Here is a 26,481-nt window from a genome sequence, read left to right as displayed (position 1 = left end):
ATCAAAGAACTTAATCAAATTGGTCAAACATGATTTTCCTTGAACAAATCCATGCTGATTTTCATTTATTAGCCCATAATTTTCCAAGTGCCAATTTATTTTGTCCTGGATTATTGTCTCTCAAAGTTTCTCCGCCATCGACGTTAGGCTGACTGGCCTATAATTGTTGGGTTTATCCCCCTCCCCTTTTTTGAACAGGGATGTAACATTTGCAATCCTCCAGTCCTCCAGCACTGTCCCCATATCTAAAGAGGATTGGAAGATTGTGGTCAGACCCTCCTCAATTTCTACCCTCACTTCCCTTAGGATGCATCCCATCTGGACCAGGTGACTTTTCCACTTTGAGTACTGCCAATCTTTTAGTACCTCCTTTATCTATTTTTATCCTATCCAATATCGCTACTACCTCCTCATTTACTGCTACAATGGCAGCATCATCTTCTCTAGTGAAGATAGATGCGAAATATTCATTTAATACCTCAGCCATGCCCCCTGCCTCCACTAGATTTCCTTTCTTGTCTCTAATCGGTCCCATGCCTTCTTTGACTACCTGTTTACTATTTATATGTTTATAAAAGACTTTTTTGGTACCCTTTTATGTTAGCCGCTAATCTATTCCCATAGTCTCTCTTTGCCTCTCTCTTTTTCCCTTTCGCAACTTCCTCTGACATAAAGGCCTGGACTTTCCTTATGAAAACCACCCACTTCTGGGTGGTGATCTGGCAAGTGAAGTGCTATTCATTGTGATCATGGCTGATCTGTAACCTAACCCCATATACCCACCATAGTCCTATATCCCTTAATACCTTTGGTTAATGAAAATCTGTCAATCTCAGATTTAAAATTAACAATTGAGCTAGCATCAACTGCCTTTTGCGGAAGAGAGTTCCAAACTTCTATCACCCTTTGCATGTAGAAGTGTTTCAAAACTTATTTTTATTCATTCATGGGATGTGGGTGTTGCTGGCGCTGCCAGCATTTATTGCCCATCCCTAATTGCCCTCGAGAAGGTGTGGTGAGCCGCCTTCTTCAACCGCTGCAGTCCGTGTGGTGAAGGTTCTCCCACAGTGCTGCTAGGAAGGGAGTTCCAGGATTTTGACCCAGCGACGATGAAGGTACGGCGATATATTTCCAAGCTTGGAAATATATCGCCGTTCCTTCATTGTCGCTGGGTCAAAATCCTGGAACTCCCTTCCTAAGAGCATTGTGGGAGAACCGTCACCACACGGACTGCAGCGGTTCAAGAAGGCGGCTCACCACCACCTTCTCGAGGGCAATTAGGGATGGGCAATAAATGCCGGCCTTGCCAGCGACGCCCACATCCCGTGAACGAATAAAAAAAAAGCCGGGATGGTGTGTGACTTGGAGGGGAGCGTGCAGGTGGTGTTGTTCCCATGTGCCTGCTGCCCTTGTCCTTCTAGGTGGTAGAGGTGGTGGGTTTGGGAGGTGCTGTCGAAGAAGCCGTGGCGAGTTGCTGCAGTGCATCCTGTGGATGGTACACACTGCAGCCACTGTGCGCCGGTGGTGAAGGGATTGAATGTTTAGGGTGGTGGATGGGGTGCCAACCATGCAGGCTGCTTTGTCTTGGATGGTGTCGAGCTTCTTGAGTGTTGTTGGAGCTGCACTCATCCAAGCAAGTGGAGAATATTCCATCACACTCCTGACTTGTGCCTTGTAGATGGTGGAAAGGCTTTGGGGAGTCAGGAGGTGAGTCACTCGCCGCAGAATATCCAGCCTCTGACCTCCTCTTGTAGCCACAGTATTTATGTGGCTAGTCCAGTTAAGTTTCTGGTCAGTGGTGACCCCCAGGATGTTGATGGTGGGGGATTTGGCGATGGTAATGCTGTTGAATGTCAAGGGGAAGTGGTTAGGCTCTCTCTTGTTGGAGATGGTCATTGCCTGGCACTTGTCTGGCGCGAATGTTACTTGCCACTTATCAGCCCAAGCCTGGATGTTGTCCAGGTCTTGCTGCATGCAGGCTCGGACTGCATCATTATTTGAGGGGTTGCGAATGGAACTGAACACGGTGCAATCATCAGCGAACATCCCCATTTCTGACCTTATGATGGAGGGAAGGTCATTGATGAAGCAGCTGAAGATGGTTGGGCCTAGGACACTGCCCTGAGGAACTCCTGCAGCAATGTCCTGGGGCTGAGATGATTGGCCTCCAACAACCACTACCATCTTCCTTTGTGCTTGGTATGACTCCAGCCACTGGAGAGTTTTCCCCCTGATTCCCATTGACTTCAATTTTATTAGGGTTCCTTGGTGCCACACTTGCTCAAATGTTGCCTTGACGTCAAGGGCAGTCACTCTCACCTCACCTGTGGAATTCAGCTCTTTTGTCCATGTTTGGAGCAAGGCTGTAATGAGGTCTGGAGCCGTGTGGTCCTGGCGGAACCCAAACTGAGCATCGATGAGTAAGTGCCGCTTGATAGCACTGTCGACGACACCTTCCATCACTTTGCTGCTGATTGAGAGTAGACTGTTGGGGCGGTTATTGGCCGGATTGGATTTGTCCTGCTTTTCGTGGACAGGACATATCTGGGCAATTTTCCACATTGTCGGGTAGATGTCAGTGTTGTAGCTGTACTGGAACAGCTTGGCTAGAGGCGCAGCTAGTTCTGGAGCACAAGTCTTCAGCACTGTAGCTGGGAATTTGTCGGGGCCCATAGCCTTTGTTGTATCCAGTGCACTCAGCCGTTTCTTGATATCACATGGAGTGAATCGAATTGGCTAAAGACTGGCTTCTGTGATGTTGGGGATATCGGGAGGAGGCCGAGATGGATCATCCACTCGGCACTTCTGGCTGAAGATGGTTGCAAATGCTTCAGCCTTGTCCTTTGCACTCGCGTGCTGGACTCCGCCATCATTGAGGATGGGGATGTTTACAGAGCCACCTCCTCCTCCTGTTAGTTGTTTAATTGTCCACCACCATTCACAACTGGATGTGGGAGGATTGCAGAGCTTTGATCTGATCTGTTGGTTGTGGAATCGCTTAGCTCTGTCTGTAGCATGTTGCTTCTGCTGTTTAGCATGCATGTAGTCCTGAGCTGTAGCTTCACCAGGTTGGCACCTCGTTTTTAGGTTTGCCTGGTGCTGCTCGTGGCATGCTCTTCTACACTCCTCATTGAACCAGGGTTGATCCCCTGGCTTGTTGGTAATGGTGGAGTGAGGAATATGCCGGGCCATGAGGTTACAGATTGTGCTGGAATACAATTCTGCTGCTGCTGATGGCCCGCAGTGCCTCATGGATGCCCAGTTTTGAGCTGCTAGATCTGTTCTGAATCTATCCCATTTAGCACGGTGGTAGTGCCACACAACACGTTGGATGGTATCCTCAGTGCGAAGACGGGACTTTGTCTCCACGAGGACTGTGTGGTGGTCACTCCTACCAATACTGTCATGGACAGATGCATTTGCGACAGGTAGATTGGTGAGGACGAGGTCAAGTAGGTTTTTCCCTCATGTTGGTTCGCTCACCACCTGCCGCAGGCCCAGTCTGGCAGCTATGTCCTTCAGGACTCGGCCAGCTCAGTCAGTCGTGGTGGTACCGAGCCACTCTTGGTGATGGACATCGAAGTCCCCCACCCAGAGTACATTCTGTGCCCTTACTTCACTTCTGAAAGTCCTAGCTCTCATTTTTAGGCTATGTCCCCTAGTCCTGGACTCCCCAACCAGCGGAAAAAGTTTCTCTCAATCTTCCTTATCCGTTCCCTTTAATATCTTGAAAACTTCGATCAAATCACCCCTTAATCTTCTAAATTCCAGGGTATACAACACTGGTTTATGTAATATGTCCTCGTAATTTAACCCTTGGATTCCGGGTATCATTCTGGTAAATCTAGGCTGCACTCCCTCCAAGGCCAGTATATCCTTCCAAAGGTGCAGTGCCCAGAACTGAACACAGTACTCCAGGTGTAGTCTAACCAGGGCTGTATGTAGCGGTATAGGGGATGGGGGGGATTGCTAATTTCAAACACATGCACAGTAACTGTTGCCACTACAGAAGTGACAACAGCTCTTATACCCTCCTTCTGATATCTGGCTGGTGTTACATTGATCTCCTGGACTGCCACAGGATCATGAGAATAGAGGTAGGCCATTGAGCTTCTCGAGCCGGTTCCGCCATTCATTTAAATCATGATTGACCTGTATCTTAACTCTGTTTACCCGCCTTGGTTCCATATCTCTTAGTACTCTTGCTTAACAAAAATCTTTCAATCTCAGTTTTGAAATTTTCAATTGATCTAGTCTCAACAGCTTTTTGGGGGAGAGAGTTCCAGATTTCTACTACCCTTTGCGTGAAGAAATGCTTTCTGACATTGTCCCTGAACGGCCTAGCTTTAATTTTAAGGTAATGCCTCTTTGTCCTGGACTCTCATGTCAGAGGAAATAGTTTCTCTCTATCTACCCTATCAAATCCTTTAATCATCTTATCACCTCAATTAGACCACCCCTTAACCTTCTATATTCAAAGGAATCTGCACTGCATCCCTTCCAAGACCAATGTATCCTTCCTGAGGTGCGGTGCCCAGACCTGACTGCAGTACTTCAGATGGGGTCTAACCAGAGCTCTGTGCAGCTGTAACGTAACTTCCACCCCTTTGTATTTCAACCCCCTTGAGATAAAGGCCAACATTCCATTAGCCTTTTAAATTATTTTTTGTACCTGTCCACTGGCTTTTAGTGATTTCAGTACTTGGACCCCTAAATCTCTCTTCTCAGACACAGTTTCTAGCTTCTTGCCATTTAGAGAATACTCTGATCTATCTTTTTTAGGCCCAAAGTGGATGAACTCACACTTCCCCATGTTAAACTCCATCTGCCACAGCTTTGTCCACTTGCTTAATCTATCAATGTCCCTTTGCAACTTTCTGCTCCCATCTATATTATTTATTGTGCCACCTAACTTAGTGTTGTCAGAAAACCTAAATATACAGCGCTGTATTCCTTCATCAAAGTCATTTATAAATATGGTGAAAAGCTAAGACCCCAGTGCAGATCGCTGGGGGACACCACTAGTAGCATCCTGCCAATTTAAGTACATACCCATTATCCCTACACTCTGCCTCCTACCTCCTAACCAATTCCCTATTCAAACCAATAGGTTGCCTCCAATTCTATGCATTCTCATTTTTGTTAACAGTCTTTTATGTGGAACTTGGTCGAATGCTATCAGCATAATCTAAAAACTCCAATGAAACTCAGGTCTGCTGGGGGAGTGAGGTCTCCACATTGCTGGCGGGATTGTGTGGGCAGGCATAAGACCCACCTGCCAACACCATCCCATTGCTGTTTGTGGGACCTTGCTGTGTGCAAATTCGCTGCCATGTTTTGGTTCCTTCATTTCTTTCTTTCTTTCCTTCCTTCCTTCCCCTGGTATGGACCCCACCGTCACTCTTGCAACCCCAAGGGGCACAGGCTTAAGCATCCATCACCATATCAGGATGGAAAACATTGTGTTTTCAGGCCTTACCCTTCCCTGCCAAAACCGTCTGCTACGCCAGGGTCATCCTGGAGAGCAACAATAACCTTCCGCTTCTTTACTGCACCATCAATCAGTTCCATAAACTCGCCCCTATCTATCCCTCACCTCCAACAAGTTGCGAGGAACTCACTGTCACCGTGGTTCACTGTCTCCCCTCGTCCTCAACCTCATGGCCCATAGTCATTGATCACCATCGTGCCTTGCGACTCTGTCTGCTGCAATGCGTGATGTGGAAGGACATCTTGGGAGCAGCAACAGGTGTGCCTTTGAATGGTCTATGAATCTAGTGAAGCTCCCATGAAGGCCTGCCTGCTGCTAGACACCAAAATGGCAAATAACAGATAAATGTAATGCTATGCATGTTGGTAGGACCAACATAGAATATGCTGTCATTTACAGGGAATAATACTGAAAGAGGTTGAGAAAGGAGAGAAATCTAGGTGTTATTATGCACAGATCACTGAAGGTTCATGACCAATGTGGAGAAGCTGTAGCTAAAGCTAACATGCAGGTGCAGCAAGCAATTTGGAAGGCAAATGGTATGGTGGCCTTTATTACAAGAGAATTTGAGTATAGTAGTAAAGATGTCTTATTGCAATTATATAGGGCCTTGGTGAGACCGCACATGGAGTTTTGTGTACAATTTTGGTCATTTTACCTGCGAAAGGATGCACTTGCCATAGAGGGAGTGAAATGAAGGTTCAACGGACTGATTCCTGGGATGGCAGGATTGTGGTATGAGGAGAGATTGAGTAGACTTGGCCTGTATTCTCTAGAGTTTAGAAGAATGAGGGGTGATCTCATTGCAACATAAAAAATTCTTACAGGGCTCGACAGGGTAGATGCAAGGAGGATGTGTCTCCTGGCTGGGGAATCTAGAACCAGGGGTCAAAGTCTCAGAATAAAGAGTAGGCCATTTAGGACTGAGATGAGGAGAAATTTCTTCACTCAGAGGGTGGTGAATCTTTGGAATTCTCTACCCCAAGGGCTGTGGAGGCTCAGTCATTGAGTATATTAGAAATCTATTATAGAATCATAGAAGTTTACAACATGGAAACAGGCCCTTCGGCCCAACATGTCCATGTCGCCCAGTTTATACCACTAAGCTAGTCCCAATTGCCTGCACTTGGCCCATATCCCTCTATACCCATCTTACCCATGTAACTGTCCAAATGCTTTTTAAAAGACAAAATTGTACCCGCCTCTACTACTGCCTCTGGCAGCTCGTTCCAGACACTCACCACCCTTTGAGTGAAAAAATTGCCCCTCTGGACCCTTTTGTATCTCTCCCCTCTCACCTTAAATCTATGCCCCTCGTTATAGACTCCCCTACCTTTGGGAAAAGATTTTGACTATCTACCTTATCTATGCCCCTCATTATTTTATAGACTTCTATAAGATCACCCCTTAACCTCCTACTCTCCAGGGAAAAAAGTCTCAGTCTATCCAACCTCTCCCTATAAGTCAAACCATCAAGTCCCGGTAGCATCCTAGTAAATCTTTTCTGCACTCTTTCTAGTTTAATAATATCCTTTCTATAATAGGGTGACCAGAACTGTACACAGTATTCCAAGTCTTGTACAACTTCAACAAGACATCCCAACTCCGTATTCAATGTTCTGACCAATGAAACCAAGCATGCTGAATGCCTTCTTCACCACCCTATCCACCTGTGACTCCACTTTCAAGGAGCTATGAACCTGTACTCCTAGATCTCTTTGTTCTATAACTCTCCCCAACGCCCTACCATTAACGGAGTAGGTCCTGGCCCGATTCGATCTACCAAAATGCATCACCTCACGTTTATCTAAATTAAACTCCATCTGCCATTCATCGGCCCACTGGCCCAATTTATCAAGATCTCGTTGCAATCCTAGATAACCTTCTTCACTGTCCACAATGCCACCAATCTTGGTGTCATCTGCAAACTTACTAACCATGCCTCCTAAATTCTCATCCAAATCATTAATATAAATAACAAATAACAGCGGACCCAGCACCGATCCCTGAGGCACACCGCTGGTCACAGGCCTCCAGTTTGAAAAACAACCCTCGACAACCACCCTCTGTCTTCTGCCCTCAATCCAATTTTGTATCCAATCGGCTACCTCACCTTGGATCCCGTGAGATTTAACCTTATGTAACAACCTACCATGCGGTACCTTGTCAAAGGCTTTGCTAAAGTCCATGTAGATCATGTCTACTGCACAGCCCTCATCTATCTTCTTGGTTACCCCTTCAAAAAACTCAATCAAATTCGTGAGACATGATTTTCCACTCACAAAACCATGCTGACTGTTCCTAATCAGTCCCTGCCTCTCCAAATGCCTGTAGATCCTGTCTCTCAGAATACCCTCTAACAACTTACCCACTACAGATGTCAGGCTCACACCGGTCTGTGGTTCCCAGGCTTTTCCCTGCTGCCCTTCTTAAACAAAGGCACAACATTTGCTACCCTCCAATCTTCAGGCACCTCACCTGTAGCTGTCGATGATTCAAATATCTCTGCTAGGGGACCCGCAATTTCCTCCCTAACCTCCCATAACGTCCTGGGATACGTTTCATATCAGGTCCCGGAGATTTATCTACCTTGATGCGCGTTAAGACTTCCAGCACCTCCCTCTGTAATATGTACACTCCTCAAGACATCACTATTTATTTCCCCAAGTTCCCTAACATCCATGCCTTTCTCAACCGTAAATACCGATGCGAAATATTCATTTAGGATCTCACCTATTGATTTCTGTTTTTAGATATTAAAGACATCAAGGGATATGGGGATAGTGCAGGAAAATGGCGTTGAAGTAGAAGATGAATGATGAATGATGGAGCAGATTCGAGGGACCGGATGGCCTACTCCTGCTCCTATTTCTTATATTCTTTAAGCTAATGGTATTTGGTTCTATTAATAGAACCCTTCAGTACAAATTAAAGGACTCCCTTTTGTCATTAAACTGGTCGCTGGTTCGACTGCATTTGAAGTATAGCACCCAGTTTTGGTCCCCTCACGTGGTAGGTGATATCGTGGCCTTGGAAAAGATTCAAAGGACAGCTACGAGAATAATTCCTACCGTAAAGAACCTTAGTTGCTCAGAGGCTTAAAAAGCTGGGTCTGTTTACTTTAAAACAGCGTAGACTTAGATGTGACCTGATAAAAGGGTGAATGGGGGTGTGGAAAGAGGAACGGGGCAGGATAAGTTGGGCAGAGTTGGGAGCAGCAGCAAGGATATGGTGAGTGGGAGTGATGTTGAGAGAGGAGCAGCTAGTAAAGGGGTGAGTGAAACCTGGGACCTTACTGTGGGTAAATAGTGAAAGATTATTTTCACTGCTTCACTCCACATGACATGGGGAAGTGGCCCAGTGCATTGGACACAGCAAAGACCCTGGCCTGTGACAATATCCCACGTGAGGTGCAGAAGACCCTTGCATCAGAGCTTGCCACTTCCCCAAGCCAAGCTACACCAGTACAGCCATGACACTAGCATTTACCTGTTAATGTGGAGGATCGCTCAGAAAAACAAGATAACTCTAACCCGACCATGAACTGCCTGCCCTGTCAACCTCCTGCCAATCATCAGCAGAGTAATGTAACATAAAATGCTGGAAACACTCAGCAAGTCAGGCAGCATCTGTGGAGAGAGAAGCAAAGTTAATGTTTCAGGTCGATGACCTTTCATCAGAACTTGAAACGTTAACTCTGTTTCTCTCTCTGCAAATGCTGCCTGATTTGCGGAGTGTTTCCAGCATTTTATGTTTTTATATCAGATTTCCAGTATTTGCAGTATTTTGTTTTTGAATCAGCAGAGTGATAATAGGAATCAGCAATAGTGCCATCAGGCAACACCTGCACGCCTATGAGCTGTTCACTGATGCTAAGTTCCAGTTCGACCAGGATGACTCGTTTGCAGAGCTCAACATGGCCTTGATCCAAACATGGACTGTTATTGGCAATCTAGGGGAAACGTTTCAGTTCCTGGAGGCATACCAGGGGCTGCAAGTTCATATTCTTTACTGAATTTGCAAACACTCTGGCGGTCAAGAAGGCCTGAGTACAAGAGGCTCCCGTGGCATTGCTACATTTAGCAGGTGCACGACCTGGAGACCAATGATGCTCTGTGTCTGTGCACCCTTAAAAGAGATGTTTGAACATACAGAGCACAGCAGCTGCATGGAGTGATTGTGTGGATTGACAATCTGTTATACCAGGCCCTACTCTATGGCACCAATTTGTGCCAGTTGTGAATCTGGAGTCATGCGTAGGACACTATCAACGTGATCTATAAAAACTCCAACAAAACTCCCCTGTCTGCTGAGGGAGTGAGGGCTCCACATTGAGCAGCCTCCCACGTTGATTTGACTCTGGAAAAACCTCCACGCCAGGTCAACCCAGCAATTGACTTGTGGACCTCTTCAAATACATCACCCTGAAGAGGCACTTGTGGGCTGCTGAAGCTCTCCACTCCCCTTGCCCTTGATTTGGAACACAGTTCTCAGTATAAACAGTAAACCCTCTCAGTGAGCAGTATGACCCCCACCCCAACGCAAGGCCAGTTTAATTTGCTCATTGGTAAAAGGTGACTGCCAATGTATGCTGCGCTCTGACTTCAGATCAGGTAGAGGACAGATAAATGAGAGTAGCAGTGGGTAAAGTAACAGATAAGTAGGAGAGCGCTGCCATCCACTGACACTTTCAGGGACATTAAAGACGGATGTGTTTTCCACCTGGGCAGTCCCAGAAGCTCTCAGCGATGCCAGACACACCCCATATTTCCAGAGCAGCACTTTAAAAGGAGGGAAAAGGAGATGAGATGTTCATGCTGAGACTATCGTGGATCGCATGGTCAGTGAGGTGGTCACACCGCAGGTAAAGATTACGCAGGCAGAAAGGAAATGGGTGACCGCCAGGCAGAGTAAAAGGACTAGGCAGGTAGAGCAGGAGTCCCCTGGGGCCATCTCTTAAACAGATATGCCGCTTTGGATACTGTTGGGGGAGATGGCTTATCAGGGGAAAGCAGCAAGAGCCAAGTTCGTGGCACCACCGGTGGCTCTGCTGCGCAGGAGGGGAGGAAGAAGTGTGGCAGGGCTATAGTGATAGGGGATTCGATTGTAAGGGGAACAGATAGGTGTTTCTGTGGCCGCAAATGTGACTCTAGGATGGTATGTTGCCTCCTGGTGCTAGAGTCAAGGATGTCACGGAGCGTCTGCAGGACATTCTGGAGGGGGAGGGGTGAACAGCCAGTAGTTATGGTCCAAATCAGTACCAACGACATAGGTTTAAAAAAAAAGGGATGAGGTCCTGCGAGGTGAATTCAAGGAGTTAGGAGATAAATTAAAAAGCAGGACTTCAAAGGTAGTGATCTCAGCATTACTACCAGTGCCACGTGCTAGTGAGTATAGGAACAGGAGAATAGACCAGATGAATGCGGGGATGGTGTAGGAGGGGAGGGATTTAGATTCCTGGGACATTGGGACTGGTTCTGGGGAAGGTGGGACCTGTACAAGCGGGACTGGTTACACCCGAGCAGGACCGGGACCAAAGTCCTCGTGGGGGTGTTTGCTAGTGCTGTTGGGGAAGGTTTAAACTAGAGTGGCAGGGGGATGGGAACCTGAGCAGGGAGCCAGAAGGGAGTAAATTTGAGAGCAGCAAGAGAGGGGAAGACCCAGGGGAAATTTACAATACAAATAGTACAAACAGTTATTCAAGAACAAGTGAAAGGGAAAAGCATAGAGCAGCAGAAAGAAAGTGTACTTTAGGCACTACAGATAAAGTGAAAACTAGAAGGCGTAAGGCGATTAACCCAGCATCAAAGCTGAAGGTCAGGCTAGGGTGTGTGGCCCAACTAAGAGTTCTATATACAAATGCACGGAGTATAAGGAATAAATTAAATGAACTACAGGTTCAAATTCAAATTGGAGGGTATGACATGATAGCTATTACTGAGACATGCCTGCAGGATGGTCAGGATTGGGAACTAAATATACCGGGTTACAAGGTCCACAGGAGAGATAGGGAAAATGGAATAGGGGCAGGAGTAGCCTTAAGGATTAGAGATGAAATTACTTCAATGATAAAGGAGGATATAACGAGAGGTAAGCAGCCAACAGAGACTTTATGGGTTGAATTGAGAAATAGGAAAGGATCTAAGACTATAGTGGGAATTGTGTATAGGACCCCTGGCAGCAACTCTGAAGTGCTAGATTGTATAAATGCAGAGATTAGACAAGCATATAACAAAGGCATAGTGGGGGACGTTAACCTTCACATAGATTGGGAAAAGCAGACTAGCAACTGTCAGAAAGGTAGTGAATTTCTTGAGTGTGTCTGGGATAGTTTTCTACAGCAGTATGTCCTGGAGGCAACAAGGGGGCAAGCCATACTAGATTTAGTAATGAGTAATGAACCAGATTTAGTTAACAGCTTAACTGTACACGAACATCTATCCAACAGCGATCATAACGTGATCGAGTTCAATGTAGTGTTTGAAAGGGAAAAAAGTGAGTCAGCTGCTAAGATTCTAGACTTGGGTAAGGCCGACTTCAATGGAATGAGACAGAGACGGTCCACAGTAAACTGGGCAAATCTGTTAATGGGTAAAACGACTGATGATCAGTGGGAAATGTTTAAAGAAACATTTAACGTGATACAGAATCGGTTTATACCCTTGAGGGGCAAGAACTCTACTTGCCAAAAAAAAAAGTCATGGCAACTAAAGAGGTAATGGACAGTATAAGACATAAGGAAAGGGCATACAAAAGGCAAAAAATGGCACAGATCCTGGCGAATGGGAAAGATACAAAGATCAACAAAGGGTCACAAAACAGATAGTAAGAGCTACAGAAAGAGAGTATGAAAAGAAACTTGCAAGGGATATCAAAACCAATACGAAGAACTTTTATAGTTACATTAGGAAAAAGAGGGTGGTCAGGAGCAGTGTTGGCCCCTTAAAAACTGAAAGTGGGGATATTGTCATTGACAATGGGGAAATGGCGGACATGTTGAACAATTACTTTGCGTCAGTATTTACAGTCGAAAAAGAGGACAGCATGCCGGAAATCCCAAGAAAACTAATATTGAATTGGGGACAGGGACTCAATAAAATTAACATAAGTAAAGCAATAGTAATGAAGAAAATAATAGCACTAAAGAGTGACAAATCCCCAGGACCAGATGGTTTCCATTCCAGGGTTTTAAAGGAAGAAGGTGAGCACATTGCAGATGCCCTAACTATAATCTTTCAAAGTTCTCTAGATTCAGGAACTGTCCCTCTAGATTGGAAAATTGCACGTTGTCACTCTGCTTTTTAAGAAAGGAGAGAGAGAGGGAAACCAGGGAATTATAGATCAGTTAGCTTAACATCTGTTGTGGGGGAAAATGCTGGAGTCTATAATTAAGGATAGGGTGACTGAACACCTTGAGAATTTTCAGTTAATCAGAGAGAGCCAGCATGTATTTGTGAAAGGTAGGTTGTGCCTGACAAACCTGATTGAATTTTTTGAAGAGGTGACTAAAGTAGTGGACAGGGGAATGTCAATGGATGTTATTTATATGGACTTCCAGAAGGCATTTGATAAGGTCCCACATAAGAGACTGTTAGCTAAGATAGAAGCCCATTGAATCGAGGGAAAAGTACGGACTTGGTTAGGAAATTGGCTGAGCGAAAGGCGACAGAGAGTAGGGATAATGGGTAAGTACTCACATTGGCAGGATGTGACTAGTGGAGTCCCACAGGGATCTGTCTTGGGGCCTCAATTATTCACAATATTTATTAACGACTTAGATGAAGGCATAGAAAGTCTCATTTCTAAGTTTGCCGATGACACAAAGATTGGTGGCATTGTAAGCAGTGTAGATGAAAACATAAAATTACAAAGGGATATTGATAGATTAGGTGAATGGGCAAAACTGTGGCAAATGGAATTCAGTGTCGACAAATGTGAGGTCATCCACTTTGGATCAAAAAAGGATCGAACAGGGTATTTTCTAAATGGTAAGTTAAAAACAGTGGATGTCCAAAGGGACTTAGGGGTTCAGGTACATAGATCATTGAAGTGTCATGAACAGGTGCAGAAAATAATCAAGGCGGCTAATGGAATGCTGGCCTTTATATCTAGAGGACTAGAGTACAAGGGGGCAGAAGTTATGCTGCAGCTATACAAAACCCTGGTTAGACCGCACCTGGAGTACTGAGAGCAGTTCTGGGCACTGCACCTTCGGAAGGACATATTGGTCTTGGAGGGAGTGCAGCGTAGGTTTACTAGAATGATACCCGGACTTCAAGGGTTAAGTTACGAAGAGAGATTACACAAATTGGGGTTGTATTCTCTGGAGTTTAGAAGGTTAAGGGGTGATCTGATCAAAGTTTACAAGATATTAAGGGGAACAGATAGGGTGGATAGAGAGAAATTATTTCCGCTGGTTGGGGATTCTAGGAGTCGGGGGCACAGTCTAAAAATTAGAGCCAGACCTTTCAGGAACGAGATTAGAAAACATTTCTACACACAAAGGGTGGTAGAAGTTTGGAACTCTCTTCCGCAAACGGCAATTGATACTAGCTCAATTGCTAAATTTAAATGTGAGATAGATAGCTTTTTGGCAACCAAAGGTATTAAGGGAGATGGGCCAAAGGCAGGTATACGGAGTTAGATCACAGATCAGCCATGATCTTATCAAATGGCGGAGCAGGCACGAGGAGCTGAATGGCCTACTCCTGAACCTATGTTCCTAAGTGTCTATGCTTATGTTATGGTGCTGTGGTCCGCCGCACTGTGGTGCTTCCAGCTGAATATTCACCCCACGATCTGCAGACTCAATCGTCATTACACCTATGATAAACTGCAAGGCAGCACAGACTAAAATTCAAAGATTGTGTTGATGCAGATTTCACAAAACAGACAACTGGCAAAGCATGAATTTTACTGATGCAGGATTCATAAAACAAACATGACGTGGAAAGAATTTCATGAAATTTATTGACACAGGACTCACAAGACAAACGAGACGAAGTACAGCTTTCATGGATTTAATAGATACAGGGTTGACAAAACTCTCACCAGTCAATGTAACAGCATGCACCAGCTATCAACTGCAGGTACTAATTCTCACTCATGGGGGAGACAAAAACCACTGTCCAATTTGTGGAAAAATTCTGGGAAATTCCTCCCTGACTCCCAAAGGCAATCAAGCAAAGCTCAAGGAGTCAGTGGTCAGCTATGATACATTTGCAGAATAAAATGCAGCGATAGCAACATTAAATAACTGGCCATGACCATGTGAGCAGGTGAGGCAAACACTGGCTGTTGATATAGATCAGCTTATACTTCTTACAAGTGCACCTGATCTGAGCGATTCAATGCAACCACCCACTGTGCAGCATGTTAGGCATCCATCATAGAAAAGATGTATCTGCATGCATGGTTAGCACGAGCACTGCCCACATATATATGCATATGGAGTCACACCGCGAGGGAAGCAACAACGGTGAAACAGCCAAGAGCACCTGTGCGCATATTGCACCCATAAAACCTCTGGCTCGATGCTTAGGGGACTGGGAGGGTCCCTCGTGTGACAAAAGCCGATGCAGCGTTTCGTTCTCGTGGCCTTTTTGTATTGAAATGTCGCCAAGCCTTTTGAGCTCCTTGGATGGCCTTATTGCTTAACAGACAACAATTGGCAATCTTCAAGTGCCTGGTAGCGAAACTAACCTGAGCCCCGAGAGGTCATGTATTGAGAAGACGGGGGGCCGAACAGTAGCTGCAGCCATCTCTTGTGCTGAGCCAGGAGAGGCATCTGTCAGCCCTCCCCCCATGTGACAGACTGCTGCCAGGGCTGCTTGGATGTGCAAAGCAGAGTGGTGTTCTGGCATACATTGCTAGAATCCACAGTGGCAGCTGCAAGCTTGGCATGGTCAGGTGGCAAGGGGGTGGGAGCTTTGTCACCCATGCATGGTGGGGTGGTGGTGACGTCTTCCTCATGATGTACACTGCGGGGAACAGAGTCAGCAATGGCAGTTGGAACAGCAGGGCCGGCATCCTCAACAGGCACTTTTGTGAAGCTCAATAAGTTGCTGCTTGGCTCAGCAGTACCCTCAGAACTTTCCATTCAAGGTTCCTCTCCTCGCTGCAACAAACGAATATGGCTCCAAAGCCATTCCGTCGTCCATGTGAAGCGCTCTGTTCCAGTGCTGGTCAGGAAGAATGACAGGTGGTGCCATGCATCGGATGCAAGTGAGTATTTCTCTGCTTGTGAGGGGGCGTGGAGGGGCTTTAGTTATGACAACACCAGCACCTGTGCCTGCTTGCACGTGAGTTTGTGATGACCGCCGATGGTTCAAGGGGGCAAGTCTCCCCAGAGACAACCCCAAATTCCTCTAGACTACAACCGCATGTTTGCAAGGGAGTGAATACTGAAGCCAGAAAGTGCAGTTGCGGATAGCTTGACCATCACGTTTCTGCAAATTATACTCCTTGTCTCCAGATGGCACCGTGACTATCAGCCTCCTACTGCTTGATGCTCACCTGATCCATGTTCCAGTGATTCTTGCACATTTGTTTTTGTAAGCGGAGTTCACGGAGAATGCTGCAAGAGTGTAGATCCGCCGGCAATTCCGCAAACTGCTTGAAGGAGGCATGATGCAGGAACGAAGTGTCGGTGCACTCCCCATCCAGGATGTCATTGTAGAACACCAGGCCGTGACACACTCCGCCATTGATGAGGAAGAATGGAGTAGGTGTTCGATCTTCCCGTTCTAGGATTCAATGCGATTATTTGTATTGTTCCCAACTTTCAACACATCACTGTGTAGATATGCGGCTCACATCTCCTTCTGCAGGACCCAGTTATCTTAACAGATACACCTGAAATAAAAGGAAAATAGTTAGAGCATTGCTGTCCAGGAATCATCAGACTCATCCTTATATGCAGCTCTGCACCTTTGTGATAAGCACAGACCCACCTGCAGTGGTCTTTAGAGCTGCCCAATCCTTTCGACACAACTCTGCAGTCTCTCCTCGGAACTTGCATGAACCATTTCCTTGCGGATTTGTAAAATCTCCTCCTTCAGAGAGTTGTGAAATAAGTAGGTACTGATCTTCTTTAGGTTTATCATAACATGGAAATGGCATAGCAGAACAGTGACAGCTGGCAAATTCTTCCTGACCTCATTAATCTCCTTAATGTCTATCCACAATGACAGTCTGCATACGATCGATGTTGGATCCCATCACTTTAAAAACGCTTCAGCAATGGTATTCAGCAGTCCGGATGTCTCATTCTTTACAAAGGCTTAGAAGACAACTCTGCCCCTGCCAAGATTGTCCTGCACCATAATTTGGTAGAGGGGATAGTTGTGCTTGTTTATCTTGTAGGTGCCATCAATGAACAAAACCTCGGGAAAGGCCTCAAACCGAGACTGCATTGCATTTACTGCAAAGGCAATGAACCCGATATTATCACTGTCCACGTCACCATGCAACTGCCCAATCTCCAGTACAGCTATTAGAGCAGCCATGCTATCATTCCCAGTTTTCAGCTGTGCCTTGATGTTCCTGATGTCATGCAAGGTTGCAATCTTGTTGAATTTCTGCTGGATGTATTCCTTCATCTGCTTGCTTTTAGGTTGGAGCTTGGCCAAAAACTCCACATGTTTCATCTCCCCTGGACTGAGATGCCGCTAGGGGTAAAATGGAAGGAACTCCTCCTTCAGTATGTGGCGTGTATTTACAAGGTGGTGTGATGTGACACAGTTTGTTCTTCATCCCGCTGTAGGCTAAAGTAAGCCTGACCTCACCTCCCATTGGGAGGTACCTGAAACAAAATAGAATGGGGGTTAGAATTATCAGCTGCATATAATAGATTCATGCATGCTCACAATTGCAGTAGATCACAAGCATTATGTCCACGGCCTTTTGGTGCTCAACGTAAGTCACTTGTTGCGGTACTCAGCTGCATCACATGCAAGGTTTAGGTGAGAAGTGATCAGGTTTAGTTGCAGTAACAGTGCTGTTGTACAAACAATCCCACACCAGAGACGCAATCAATCTATTTGAGGGATGAGGCCTAGTAGTACGTGGCGGAGAAGCTGAATATGCCAGTCATACCACCTGAGATGGTGGCTGGAATTTCCCAACAATGTGCTCGCAGCCTACAATTTTCCCGCCCATTCATTCTGACAGGCAGAAAGCCGCAGGACAGCGAGCGCATAAGTCAGAAGCCCAGTTGCTGGCTCTTGGATTGTTGGGTTGCAATATTTTGCCAGATTGAGACAATGGCACGAATACACACCCCTCTCAGCAGGGACCATGCATGCAGCCCACTTGCATCAATCCATTTCAACATGAACATCACAGTAACCAAGCAGATGTGTAGTAGCTGTAATACTTACCACTGATTTAGTCTAATCCCAGTTGACCGAATGCGTGGCTGCCTATAGTGGACACAGCACAGTTTCACAGATGCATACTGGAAGCTGGTGGGAATTGGTACCTTCCGTTTCTTGTTCTCAGTTGCCACTGTGTGTGAGCATGCCTTTGTGAAGAGGCTGCCAAGCGCCTGCGAGAAGAAAGCTGATATTCACTGAATCTGAGTCTTTCGCCAAAAATGAAAGATGTGAATACAGAGTGCAGCTGAACTCAACGGGCACAAAATACACATATAAGCACAGGTACCTGTTGAAACTCCTCCAATTTCAAAACAAGCTCTTCATAGCTATCAAACTCCATTGTTGAGAAGATGTCCTTGAATTGCTAGGTGGTATTCATGGACACTTCACTTGCCATCACGGACTGCGGCTGTACAGATCACCACATTGGAACAAACGGCAACTATAGTGAATGACAGTGAACTCGAGTTGAAATGACAACATGGGAAAAGAACACAATTGCATGCAGAATTCACACCTGGATGTTTTGCCAAAGGGTTTACTTTCACAGTTTGAGTCAGAGTGACTTAGATATCTTGTGTCAAATGAGGAGTGTGGAAGTGAGCAGGAAACAGTGATTAGGTCAGGCAGCTTTCACAGATAAGACTGCAAGGAAAGGGTTGAAAGGCTTTGCTACAATATTCCACAATCAGCAGAGGGCCAGGCCATTGGGGTGGGGGGTGGGGGGTCATGATCGGTTGGGAGGGACATTGGGGAGGGTCAGGGTCAGGGCCAGGGGCCGTGATCGGTAGTGAGGGAGTTCGTGGGACATGGAGTGGTGGCAATCGGGGTGGTGATTCCAGGTGGAAGTATGCACACATTTCCTGCCCACCATTTTGGGGGCTCAGTAGGCCGTGTGTAGCACCTGAAAAACGAGCACTACATGGCCTAATTTAACCCTCATCGAATCTGGAGCTAACAGAGGCATCAATGTGCTTTTCAGTGGCAGATAGGCTGAGGTTAGACCAGAGCATGTGAGAGCAATGTCACTGAGATGAGGCTGGATGGAGAGAATTGGTGCTCTGCGGCTTCCCTGTCTGGAAAGGATCCCATTTTACCCACGGTTCGATTATTTTGGCCCCAATGGATCCCAGCGGATTTCACTGCCCCGCTGTTTTAAGTCCCCCAGGAGTCCATGATCAAGCTGGAGAGTTGGAATTGGTCTAGGCCTCTCTTCTTCCTAGACTACCCCTACTTTCCCCATTCCCCATGCCTCACATCAGAGCCTGATGAAGTAATGGAACAAAATGCAACTCACTTTTAAAGCATCTATGGAACCTAACCTACTGAGCACAAAAGGGAAAGTTCACAAAATTCTCACTTTGGTCGTTTCCAGTCGCCTCTCTTCTCAGCAACTACGAAGGTGGTGTCGATGGTCACCGACAGTGCTCCCGGCCTAGAATGAGTGACGAGGGAAAAAACACAAAGAAACTTAAGTGGAAATACTAATCACTGAACACCATTTAAATGCTCAGAATATTTGCAGTGCCCAGACAACAGAATTCCAAAGGTTTTCTCTCGGGGCATGGTGTTTTTTGCCATGTATCGAAATAAATGCTCAGACTGAGACTGGCAGGTCTCCGTTCCCAAAAGAAAATGAGGCAAAGACACAAACACTAAGTGCAGATACTGTTTTGTGCACAGAAAAATTGCAAATGGTCAGAAAACTTGCACCTCCCAGGCAGCGGACCTCCAAGGACTTTTGCTTGCCAAATGGTAAATCTTGGTCCAGATGCACCAAATAAATGCACAAAGTATGAAAATTGCCTGAGATCTCTGCACCTGGAAGTAAGAAAAAAATACTTCTCACAGTTGCACTAGAAATAAAATGGATACACCGGGAAAATCACATGGAGAACAACTAACATCCTGCAACGGCAGAGAAGTGGCAAAGGGATGCCATTTGCACGATGGACAAAGGGGACTATATGGAGGAAAGCACGTACAGTGGACAAAGGGGAACACATGGTGGGAAACTTGTTGCATAATTAACAAAGGGAAGCACATGGTGGGAAGCTATTGCACAATGGACAAAGGGGAGCACATGGACCTTACCAAATGTGCTGCAGCTTTACATGCACCAGACAAAAGGCACGGGGAGGAACACATGCAGCATAACGCACCAAACAAAATACACCAGCAGTTTCACATAAAGCATACCAAATGCACTGAACACAACATGCAGCTTGTAGCGAACTATACTCAGACTTTCACACAATGAAGATAACCACACCCACGGTCTTTCACAGTGTGAAACAACTCACCAACTGTACTAGTAGCTATCACAAATTACTATTGAGGTTAACGTGCAACTACTATGAACACCCAAAATAGTACTGTGATTAAAGCAGCAATCAACAACTACAAAGCAAAGCATAGCCAAAGATACCACAGATTTATGCTTCAGAGATTCACGCAGCTTCAGGCCCCAGAGATCAGCACAGCAGGCCCCAGGCTCCACACGCTGGGCTAATGAATGTGTGTGCATAGCCCAACATTGAGTGTGCATGTGCGGCGTGCGCCAGGCTGTGCATGCACAGCCCCAATATTCTCCGGGCCCGAGTGCACATGTGCATCATCTAAAGCAGAAGTATTCATTCTTGGGCGCTAGTCACTGCAAAGATATATTGGCCTTGGAAGGGTTGTAGTGCATATTGACCAGAATTATAACATGGCTTAAAAGGTTAAATTACAAGGACAGGTTGCATAAATTTGGCTTCCATTCGCTTGAGTTTAGAAGGTTGAGGGGTGATCTGATTGAGGCGTTTAAAATGATAAAGGGGTTCGGTAGGGTAGATACAGACAAACTATTTCCTCTGATGGGCAAATTCAGAACAAAGGAGCGTAATCTTAAAATGAGAGTCAGGCCATTCAGGAGTGAAGTCAGGAAGCACTTTTTCATGCAAAAGGTAGTGGAAACCGCAGTACGTAACTGCAATTAGTTATGCTTAAAACTGTGATTTTGTAACTTGTGCATTTTCAAAGGCTTTAATTCCCTGCCCCAGGGACAGTTTTGAGTTGAGATGAAGCTTGTGTATGGGGCAGTCTACATGTGCATCAATATTTTATTTAAAAATTTGTTCTCAGGGTGTTAACGATGCCGGCAAGGCCGCATTTATTGCCCATCCCTAGTTGCCCTCAGAAGGTGGTGGTGGGCCCTCTCCTTGAAATTCTGCAGTCCTTGTGGCAATGGTGATAGGTTGGGGATTCCAGGGTTTTGGCCCAGCAGCAATGAAGGAACAACCTGTATCTTCAGTCAGCATGGTGTGTGAGTTGGAGTGGAACTTGGTTGTGATGGTGTTCCCATGATATTGTTGCTCTTGTCCTTGGTGGTAGAGGTCGTTGGTTTGCAGGGTGCTGGCAAACTAAGCCTGGCGAGTGGCTGCATTGTATCCTATAGACGGTCACTCTGTGGGATATATCTACATTTGTGGGTCACACCTCCCCCACATCCTGTTGAAACTGCTGTTCATTGGTTGACTGAAAAGACATCTAAAATTTTTCTGGGCTTCCTTCAAAATAATTGAAACAGATTGCTGCACGAAATTGTTAATTGCACCTCAGGACGTCCCAAAGTGCTTTACGGCTTTACAATTAAGTATTTTTTTGAAGCGTAGTCACTGTTGTAATGTAGTAAATACAGCAACCAATTTGCGCACAGCAAGCTCCCACAAACAGAAATGTGGTAATAACCAGAATAACCTGTTTTAATCATGTTGGTTAAAGGATAAATATTGTCCAGAACACTGGGGAGAACTCCTTTGCTTACCTTGGAAATAGTGCCATAGGATCTCTTCCGTCTCACCTGAAAGTCAGCACCTCTGACAGTGCAATAGTCCCTCAGTACTGCACTGAAGTGTTAGCTTGGATTATATCCTTACGTTTCTGGAGTGGGAGTTGAACCCATGACCCTCTGACTCAGAGCCAAGAGTGCTACCATTGAGCCCAGGCTGACGCCTTTTTGTTTGCACCCTTATTCTCCTAGAATCGTACAATGATACAGCACAGTAGAGGCCGTTCGGCCCATCATGCCTGTGCCAGCTCTTTGAAAGAACTATCCAATTAGTCCCACTTCCTTGCTTTATCCCCATAGCCCTGCAAATTTTCCCCCTTCAAATATTTATCCAGTTCGCTTTTGAAAGTTATTATTGAATCTGCTTCCACCACCCATTCAAGCAGGCAATTCTTTTTTCCTCATGTTGCCTTTAGTTCTTTTGGAAATTACCTTAAATCTGTGTCCTCTGGTTATCGACCCTTCTGCCACTGGAAACAGTTTCTCTTTATTTACTCTATCAAAACCCTTCATGATTTTGAACGCCTCTATCAAATCTCCCCTTAACCTTCTCTGCTTTAAGGAGAACAATCCCAGTTTCTCTAGTCTCTCCACGTAACTGATATCTTTTATCCCTGGTACCATTCTAGTAAATTTCCTCTGCACCCTCTCTAATGCCTTGACATCCTTTCTAAAGTGTGATGCCCAGAATTGTACGCAATACTCCAGCTGAGGCCTAACCAGTTTTTATAAAGGTTTAGCATAACTTTTTTGCATTTGTATTCTGTGCCTCTATTTATAAAGCCGAGGATCCCATATGCCTTTTTTAACAGCCTTCTCAACTTGTCCTGCCACCTTCAAAGACTTGTGTACATATAGCCCCAGGCCTCCCTGTTCCTGAACCCCCTCTAAAATTGTACCATTCAGTTTATATTGTCTTTCCTCATTCTTCCTATCAAAATGCATCATGTCACAATTCTCTGCGGTTAAATTTCATCTGCCATGTGTCTGCCCATTTCATCAGTCTGTCTATGTCCTCCTGAAGTCTGTTGCTATCCTCCTCACTGTTTACTACATTTCCGAGTTTCACATCATCTGCAGACTTTGAAATTATGTTCTGTATACCCAAGTTCAGGTCGTTAATTTACATCAAAAAGAGCAGTGATCCCAACACCTATGCCTGTGGGACATCACTGCATACTTCTCTTCAGTCTGAAAAAGAACTGTTCATCACTACTCTTTTTAGCCAATTTTGTATCCATGCTCCACTGTCCCTTTAATCCCATGGGCTTCAATTTTGCTAACAAGTCTATTATGTGGTACTTTATCAAACTCCTTTTGAAAGTCCATATACACAACATCAACCACACTATCCTCTTCAACCCTCTACATTACTTCATCAAAGAACTCAATTAAGTTAGTCAAACACGATTTGCCTTTAACAAATCCATGCTGGCTTTCATTTATTAACCCATATTTTTCCAAGTGCCAATTTATTTTGTCCCTAATTTAGGTGAACTAGCCTGTAGTTGCCAGGATTATCCCTTATTTTTGAACAGGGGTGTGACATTTGCAGTCCTCTAGTCGTCTGGCACCACTCCTATATCTGAGGAGGAGTGGAAGATTGTGGCCCGAGCCATCGCAATTTCCACCCTTACTACCCTCAGCAACCTAGGATGCATCCCATCTGGACTGAGTGACCTTTCTACTTTGAACGCTGCCAACTTTTTAATTCCTCTTTATCTATTTTTATCCTATCCAATTTTTCTACTACCTTCTCCTTTACTGTGACATTGGCAGCATCTTTTTAAATGAAGACAGGTGCAAAGTACTCATTTAGTACCTCTGCCTCTACAAGAAGATCTCCTATTTGGTCCCTAATCAGCCCCACCTTTCCTTTGACTACCCTTTTGCTATTTATATGTTTATAAAAAACTTTTGAGTTGCCTTTTATGTTACCCACTGATCTATTCTCATACACTCTCTTTGCCCCTCTTATTTCCTCTTTCAGGTCTCCCCTGTACTTTCTGTATTCAGCTTGGTTCTGTAATGTATTATGAGCCTGACATTTATCATAAGGCTACTTTTTCTGTTTCATTTTAATCTCTAAATCATTTGTCATCTAGGGAGCTCTAGCTTTGGATGCCCTTCCTTTCCCCCTTGTGGGATGTGTCTAGTCTGTACCCGAACTATCTTCTCTTTGATAGTCTCCCATTGCTTATTTATTGTTTTACCTGCCAATCTTTGATTCCAATCTACCTGGGCCAGATCCCTTTTCAACTCACTGATATTAGCTCTCCTCAATTGAGAATTTTCACATTTTATTTTTCCTTGTCCTTTTCCATAACTCCTCTAAACCCAATAAAAACATAAGAAAAAGGAGCAAGAGTAGACCATACGGCCCCTCGTGCCAGCTCCGCCATTCAACAATATCATGGCTGATCTTCTACCTCAATTCCAGTTTCTCGCCTTGTCCCCATATCCCTTGATTGTGATCACTGTTACCCGAATGCTCCCCCACTGAAACATGCTCCACTTGCTCCAATTCATTCCCCAGAACTAGATCCAGCAATGCTCCCTTCCTCGTTGGACTGAAAATATACAGATCAAGAACATCATAAGTGGGAGCAGGAGTAGGCCATACGGCCCCTCGAGCCTGCTCCGTCATTCAGTCAGATCATGGCTGATCTTCGATCTCAATTCCACTTTCCTGCCCGATCCCCATATCCCTTGATTCCCCTAAAGTCCAAAAATCTATCTGTCTCGGCCTTGAATGTACTCAACGACTCAGCATCCACAGCTCTCAGAGGTAGAGAATTCCAAAGATTCACAACCCTCTGAGTGAAGAAATTCCTCCTCATCTCAGTCTTAAATGGCCGACCCCTTATCTTGCGACTATGCCCCCTAGTTCTAGACTCTCCAGCCAGGGGAAACAACTCAGCATCTACCCTGTCAAGCCCCCTCAGAATCTTATATGTTTCAATGCGATCACCTCTCATTCTTCTAAACTCCAGAGTATAGGTCCATTCTACTCAACCTCTCCTCATAGGACAACCCTCTCAACCCAGGAATTAATCTAGTGAATCTTCGTTGCACCGCCTCTAAGGCAAGTATATCCTTTCTTAGATAAGGAGACCAAAACTGTATGCAGTACTCCAGGTGAGGTCTAAGCAAAGCCCTGTACAATTGTAGTAAGACTTCCTTACTCTTGTACTCTAACCCCCTTGCAATAAAGGCCAACATGCCATTTGCTTTCCTAATTGCTTGCTGTACCTGCGTCCTAACTTTTTGTATTTCTTGTACGAGGACACCGAAATCCCTCTGAACACCAACATTTAATAGTTGTTCACCATTTTAAAAATATTCTTCCTACCAAAGTGAAGAACCTCACATTTCCCCATATTATACTCCATCTGTCACCTTCTTGCTCACTCACTTAACCTGTCTATAACCCTTTGCAGACTCTTTGTGTCCTCCTCACAGCTTACTTTCCCACCTAGCTTTGTACCATCAACAAACTTGGATACATTATACTCAGTCCCTTCATCTAAGTCATTAACTAGTTACAGCCTGCCAACCTGAAAATGACCCCTTTATCCCTACTCACTGTTTTCTGTCCGTTAACCAATTCACAATCCAAGCTAATATGTTACCCCCAACCCCATGTGCCTTTATCTTGCGTAACAACCTTTTATGTGGCACCTTTGTGAATGCCTTTTGAAAATCCAAATATACTACATCCACTGGTTCCCCTTTATCTACCCTGCTAGTTACATCCTCAAAAAACTCTAATAAATTTGTTAAACATGATTTCCCTTTCATAAAACCATGTTGACTCTGCCTAATCATATTATGATGTTCTAAGTGCCCGTTACCATTTCCTTAATAATGGATTCCAGCATTTTCCTGATGACTGATGTCAGGCTAACTCCTGTAGTTCCCTATTTTCTCTCTCCCTCCTTTCTTGAATAGCGGGGTTGCATTTTCTACCTTTCAATCCGCTGGGACCGTTCTAGAATCTAGGGCATTTTGGAAGATCATAACCAATGCATCCTCTATCTCTGCAGCCACCTCTGTAGGCCATCAGGTCCAGGGGATTTATCGGCTTTTAGTCTCATTAGTTTCTCCAGTACTTTTTCTCTACTGATATTAATTACTTTAAGTTCCTCACTCTCATTAGCCCCTTGGTTCTCCACTATTTCTGGTATGCTTTTTGTGTCTTCTACTGTGAAGACAGATACAAAATATTTTGTAACGCGTCTGCTATTTCCTTATCCCCCATTATAATTTCTCCTGTCTCAGCCCCTAAGGGACCAACATTTACTTTTGCTAATCTCTTCCTTTTTACATACTTGTAGAAGCTCTTACAATCCGTTTTTATATTTCTTGCTAGTTTACTTTCACATTCTATTTTCTCCCTTTTTATCAGTTTTTGGTTGTCCTTTGCTGGGTTCTAAAACTCTCCCAATCCTCAGGCTTGCTACTCTTCTTGGCAACATTATAGGCCTCTTTTAATCTAATTCTATCCTTAATTTGTTTAGTTAGCCACGGATGGATCACTTTTCCCGTGGAGTTTTTATTTCTCAATGGAATGTGTATTTGTTGAGAATATTGAAATATTTCTTTAAATGTTTGCCATTGTTTATCAACTGTCATAGCCTTTAATCTAATTTCCCAATCTACCTTAGACAACTCGCCCCTCATACCTATGTAATTGGCTTTATGTAAGTTTAAGACTCTGGTTTCTGACCTTAACTACGTCACTCTCAAACTTAATGTGAAAGTCTATCATATTATGATCA

At 45.0% G+C, this 26,481-nt stretch overlaps 1 protein-coding gene across 2 annotated transcripts in view; it reads left to right on the top strand.

Moving 5' to 3' along the window:
- LOC137321153 (beta-1,4-galactosyltransferase 1-like) overlaps positions 1–26,481 on the top strand; it is a 100,448-nt gene that overhangs the window by 44,145 nt on the left and 29,822 nt on the right. The window contains exon 5 of one of the 2 annotated variants that reach the window (XM_067983402.1): positions 8,245–8,427. The exons of the other annotated variant lie outside the window; for it this stretch is intronic. Coding sequence (XP_067839503.1) covers positions 8,245–8,251 — 7 coding nt within the window. The 3' untranslated portion in view covers positions 8,252–8,427. Of the gene's footprint in view, positions 1–8,244; positions 8,428–26,481 lie in introns of those variants that run through there. 2 annotated transcript variants of the gene reach the window in all.

Source organism: Heptranchias perlo, chromosome 4, assembly GCF_035084215.1.
Source record: "Heptranchias perlo isolate sHepPer1 chromosome 4, sHepPer1.hap1, whole genome shotgun sequence".
NCBI lineage: Eukaryota > Metazoa > Chordata > Chondrichthyes > Hexanchiformes > Hexanchidae > Heptranchias > Heptranchias perlo.
Note: the sequence above shows the minus strand (reverse complement) of the source record. Positions and strands in the feature narration are given on the sequence as shown.